Source organism: Terrapene carolina, unplaced genomic scaffold (genome assembly GCF_002925995.2).
Source record: "Terrapene carolina triunguis isolate 2854851 unplaced genomic scaffold, T_m_triunguis-2.0 Scaffold17, whole genome shotgun sequence".
Classification (NCBI taxonomy): Eukaryota; Metazoa; Chordata; order Testudines; family Emydidae; genus Terrapene; species Terrapene triunguis.
In genome coordinates, this window is record NW_020664368.1 from 620,667 (window position 1) to 626,666 (window position 6,000).

At 42.0% G+C, this 6,000-nt stretch overlaps 1 protein-coding gene across 1 annotated transcript in view; it reads left to right on the forward strand.

Moving 5' to 3' along the window:
• The window catches only part of LOC113407982 (5-hydroxytryptamine receptor 2A), a 47,998-nt gene extending 42,532 nt beyond the window's left edge, over nt 1-5,466 (forward strand). Inside the window, exon 3 of the mRNA XM_026659484.1 lies at nt 4,667-5,466. Coding sequence (XP_026515269.1) covers nt 4,667-5,466 — 800 coding nt within the window. The remainder of the gene's footprint in view (nt 1-4,666) is intronic.
• Nucleotides 5,467-6,000: the final 534 nt, after the last annotated feature.

A 6,000-nucleotide genomic window follows, 5' to 3' on the forward strand; every position in this document is an offset into this window, starting at 1 on the left:
ATTTGCTCAGGCTTTTCCATAGTATGCATCCTGCAGAGTAGATTGGCGGGAGAGGGAATTATTTTTGAGTTAACTTTTGTCAATTCTATTTTTAATTTATGATTGTTAACTTCTATAAACACATGCATATTTTATAAATCAATCAATAAACGAATGATTAAAATTTAGACCAGAGCTGTTCCTTTATGCACTCCTGAAGCATGAGTTCGGATGTCCTTTATAGTTGTATCCCAGCTAGTGTAAATGTGGATGACATTCTTAATCGTATAAACATGTGATTGTGTTTAAAACACCTACTAAAATAATAGCCTTAGCTGTGAGTTTCACAGGTTAATTATGTATTGTGTTAAAAAAGCATTTCCTTTTATTAATCATTTTAAATTTGTTGCTTTTGAATTTACTCCCTTTGCCTAATTAGATTCTGTCATTCGCACACTTTAATTAACCAGAAAGCTTGCTGTTGAGCAATGTAAGATTTCCTGCCTCTTAATATCTGGCAGCATTTCCAGCCTCTGCCAATGCAGGAAAAGAAAGAACAGGACTGGGAATCAAACTTGGGGTCTCCCATACAATAGAACATAGTACAGTCATTAGCCACATGGCTGGAGTATCATTTAAATTGAAGATCAGTTTTGCACAATACAGATGTAACAGCTACATCTGGCAATGCCAAATCTATATTGTGAATCTTATTTATTACATTTGGTAAGGGAACTGTAATGGAATGGGAAAACTGCAGTTAAAAACTGAAGATAGTGTCCGCTCAGTCACAGTGATGAGGTTATTTGAAAGTAAGAAATCTGAATTTAAGAAGACGTAAATTCTCCAGAAATCGCCAACAGCAAACAAAACAGATGGATAATAAAGCTCCTTACCAATCACTGAAGCAGTAAACTGTGACACTGGAAATCTGCCAATGCCTTTATCCCAGTTCTCATGAATGAATCTTTGACATTTTATGATGCCCATTTAAGGTAGCCTAGACTGACTGGATTATTTGTTCATGATGTTTTACCTTTTCACAAGTTTGTCTCTGGCTTTGTACTTGAAAAAGCCTGCAGTTATTTTCAACTTTCTAGGACTATTAACCATCTTAATAGCACTCCTGCTCTTTTGAATCATTATGCTCTGCAGCAGTGCAAGGACTCTATTCTGTCGATACCGTTTTGTATTTTATCTACACAGCTCACAGTAGTTCCTTGAATCAAATGAGAAAAAGAGAACTGCTGTTATCTATACAAGGCAGAACTGGATGGGGGAACTTATGGTATTGCTCTGATTGGTGTATTTTTGTACGTGCTTAAAGCCTAATAGTGAGCTGTTGAGTGCCCTCAACTCTCATTCAATTTGCCAATGAAGTCATTTGGAATTCAGAAAGCTCAGCATCTCACAATAGGTACTCAGCACCTCACACAGTTGGGCCTCTAATTACTCAAACATCACATACAAATATATTTCTGGTAGATGCCTATTCATGTAGAATTGACTAGGCTGTGGGCCAGAAATATGTTCTGAGTTACATACCCTGTAACTTCAGTTGGGTTGCATGGGGTTCTAGTCATATTGGTCCCTTGCTGTAAAATTCTCCATGAGGTTGACGCTTCTTAGTGTAGGTTACGTTTGAGTTATTAGGTTTCTACAACAATACAACAGAAATAGTTAGGGCAACACCACAAGCCTGCTATCAAATTGAAACCCAATAGCAGTTGGGTGCTTCACCCCCTTAGGGCTTGTCTACACTACCACGCAGGGTCAATCTAAGATACGCAACTTCAGCTACGTGAATAGTGTAGCTGAAGGTCGATGTACTTAGATCTACTTACCGCAGTGTCTTAACTGTGGTAAGTCGACAGCTGACGCTCCCCTGTCGACTCCACTTGCGCTTCTCGTTCTGGTGGAGTACCAGAGTCGACGGGAGAGCGCTCAGCAGTCGATTTATAGACGTGATAAATCGACCCCCGCTGGATTGATCGCCGCCCGCCGATTCGGCGAGTAGTGTAGACAAGCCCTAGACTCCTTCAGAAAACCAGGTTTTCTTGCCCAGTAGGGTAAGTTTGCATGTGTGAAATTGTGTCATAAAAGTTTTTACATCAACAAAGATAGTAGTGATCACGCCTCTGAAACCTGGGCCCTCTTGTCATTATTTTCAAAATTGCCCTCCACCTCCTGCTGCTCTCTTAAATGCTTTTCTCAGTTGTAATCCACATTGCCTCCTCCCTTCTTTCTGGGGCTGCTGTGGAGAGTTAAGGCTGCTGCTGGGCCTTTTTCAGTTGGAGATTTAAAGCGCTCTGGCTAAGAGCTTCTAACTAGGCTAAAAATACTGAGTGATGTGCAGGGGGGAGGATAAATCTTTTGTAGGAGGCTTGAGGGTAACCTCCCATGGTCTTTTTATTGAAATGCCTGCTGTTTTTGGTACAGTTCAAGTTCAAGTCAAGTCAACATTGGCAGGGATGACAGCAGTAATCAGAGAAGGGGTTAACTATATGGGTAACACTGAGCACTGGGCTCCACTGGTTCACCAGCAATAAAGCAGCCTGGGATTCGTGCATCCCCCAGGCCTCTGGGTCAATGGGGCTCCTTTGGAGCACGACGAGCAACTTAAAGTTGCTCTCTCCCAGAAGAACCCCTGAGGAGAAAGGACAGCAGTGCAAACGTTAGCTGTCTTTCCTTGAAATATATGTTGAGTTACACTCATGTAATAAATTGCAGGGCCAAGTGGTAAACTCCATTCACCTTGGACCGCTTCACCTCCATCAAGCCCATTAGACCACAGCTCTATAGGAGAAACAATATTCAGTCCTGCACCAAGGACAGGTTTTGTAAAGGGGGTTGTGTTGTACAAAGACAACCAAACTGGATCTGTCAGCCAGGAAGAGAGGATGTGGCCCTACCTGGCCAAAGATCACCTCCACCCAGTCACAGCAAGCACAGCAAAAATCCCCTTAGGGTCCTGTTCTCTCTCCCACCCCTCTCAACCAGGCCTCTGCAAGGGTAACTGCAACCCCTTTCTAGGATAGTTGTGACAATTTGGGGAATCTGTCTGTGTACAACCTATGAATTCCAGTTTGATTTTATAAACTGCCTGCGCCTTTATATTTTCTGACTGTCTTTTACTGTGTACTGCCTAGCACTACTTGTGCTAAGGAGCCAGGGGAGTGGTGCTGACATGTCTATTCACGAATAGGCCAATTGTTATAGTCTATCAGGACCTAAATAGATCTTACCCAGAGAGTAACTCCTGCCTAGATTAAGCCAGTTTTCTCCAATTTCTCTGCAGGGCGCTGGAATTTGGAGAGTGGAAAATCCTCAAACAAAAGAACTAAGAGATCAGTTGTTAGCATTGGGTCTTTATCACAGAACCTGAGGGTATGTCTAGGGGCTCAGGCTTATGGCTGAAAAAGTGCTGTGAAGACGCTGGGGCTCAGGATCCAGACTGAGCTCTGGGACCCGGTGAGGGTCCCAAAATTCAAGCTCCAGGCCACGCCCAGATATCTACACAATTTTTAGCCCTGCACCTCAAACCCCTGTGAGCCCAAGTCAGCTGACCCAGGCCAGCCACAGGACTTTTAGCCTTGTCTAGACACAGCCTGAGAGACTTGGAAGGAATTCAGAGGGACACTCAGAGACAAAAGAAGCGGGGGCTGGAGAGAGGAACAGAGGGGTATGCTTTTGTAGCAGAGGGGTCCTTTTAACTGCAAAACCAGCCACAGAAGAAGAAACCTGACTGCAGCGAGAGGAGAGAGTGAATGAGTGAGCAAGTGTCAGAGAAGCCACATGCTGGAGGGGTATCCTGGACTCCTTAGAGGACTTGGCCTAATTCCAAAGTATGCTCTAGAGTGGTGAGGAAACTAGGCAGGGAACAGTATATAGGCATTTTATTGTTTGTCTAGATCTGTATATTTCTCGTGCTAGCTAAAGTAAAAAAGTTGATTGTTTTTTGGAACCTTACAAAGCCTGTGGGTCTCTTTGTGTCCACACTGTCCCATGTCCCTGAAGAGGTGAACTGTAAACTCAGAGTGCCCACAAGCCTGGCATTCTGGGAAAGCGTGTACTTAAACTACTGGGGAGATTAGCGGATCAGCACAGGCCCTGGTGGCCTAAGCCAGCTGGGCTGTGAGGCCCTATTTCCACAAAAGGGTACCAGACAGAGAGCCTGTGCCTACAAATTGTGTCAGGGAGGCCAGGGAAAGAGACAGTGCTGCAGCCTGCATAGACCATGGGAAGCTTAAGAGTACACTGTGTGGTGGGACCCAAACCCAGCAATCTGGTGAGTGTCCAGCTCGGGGGAGCTCTACTAGGGCTGTGACAATAGTAACACTCCAAACAGAAGCTTCTTTCCCCAAAACTACATGCTGATGCTCCAAGACAAAACGTACAAACAGCATTCTTTCCCTGTGGTTCCCCTGTAGTCCTAGCTCAAAGGGTGAGACAGGAATGGAATCAGCAGACTAGTGCACATGAGTTGGAGGCACTGGGGAGTGGTTTCTAGGTACTTTGAATTAGTTTTGGAATGTCTTTTAATCTAACAACTTTGTATCAGTTGTAGGTTATGCCCAGTAACTGTAAACCACACTTCATGTTTCGTCAAATTATGCATATTTTTTGGTATTTATTTATCATTAATGTGCATGAAATTCTCTATTTCTTTTTTCTAACCAACCTTCAGGTATCTCAATGCCAGTACCTGTGCTTGGACTACAAGATGATTCCAAAGTGTTCAAGAAAGGTAGCTGCCTGCTGGCTGATGAGAGCTTTGTCTTAATAGGCTCTTTTGTGGCGTTCTTCATTCCTTTAACCATCATGGTGGTCACCTATTTTTTAACTATAAAATCACTTCAGAAAGAAGCTACCTTATGCATTAATGACCTTGGCACAAAGACCAAGTTTGCTTCATTTAGTTTTCTCCCTCAAAGTTCTCTGTCATCAGAGAAACTCTTTCAACGCTCTTTGAACAGAGAGCTGGGGAATTCAGGAAGGAGGACTATGCAGTCAATCAGTAATGAACAAAAAGCTTCCAAGGTTCTTGGTATCGTCTTCTTTCTGTTTGTTGTGATGTGGTGCCCGTTTTTCATCACCAATGTGATGGCAGTCATTTGCAAGAAATCCTGCAATGAAGAAGTCATTGGAGGACTGCTTAATGTATTTGTCTGGATTGGCTACCTTTCTTCGGCTGTCAACCCATTAGTATACACACTGTTCAATAAAACCTACCGTTCTGCTTTCTCACGTTATATTCAGTGTCGATACAAGGAGGAGAAGAAGCCTTTACAGCTGATTTTAGTGAACACCATACCTGCTTTAGCATATAACTCCAGCCAACTCCAGCTAGCACAAATGAAGAGTTTAAAAAAAGAGGCTAAAATGATGGCCAAGGATTATTCTATGGTTACAATCGGAATACATCCTTTAGATAGTACCTCAAAGGGCAGTATTAGCCCAGTCAGTGAAAAGGTTAGCTGTGTGTGACTCTGCTAGCCTGTCAACAGCTGCTATGGCAACCAATGGTATGTACTCAGAAAACTTCATCTAACTCTGAGAAGCTTTGATAGCTTAGGAAAATTAGCCCTGTCTAAGAGAACTTCAATAGCATCACATACTCATGTTATCCAGTTGATGACAAACAGGGTTAAAATGCTATCAAATGTGCATTTTTTTCATACAGTATTTCAGCTGTTTTAAGCACAGGCTTTATTAAACTTATTTTTTTAGTATTCTAAATAATATATTTCTTAAAGAAAAATGCAATTTATTGTATTATTATACCATGGGCTGTGAAGAAATTAATGTGTTTCTTTTCCTTCTGCAAATGAAAACAAAGCTATTGTTTGGTTTACTTGCTGGTTACGTTTGAATTAATTTGTCTTGCTACAATGTAATTTTATTATCATTAACTGAATGAGCACTTTACAGGAGTTTACAGGAAAAGAAAACATCAGTTAATTTATGGATATATATTTAAAATAAAATAAATATTAAACAAAATGCTATGAAAACCTGTAT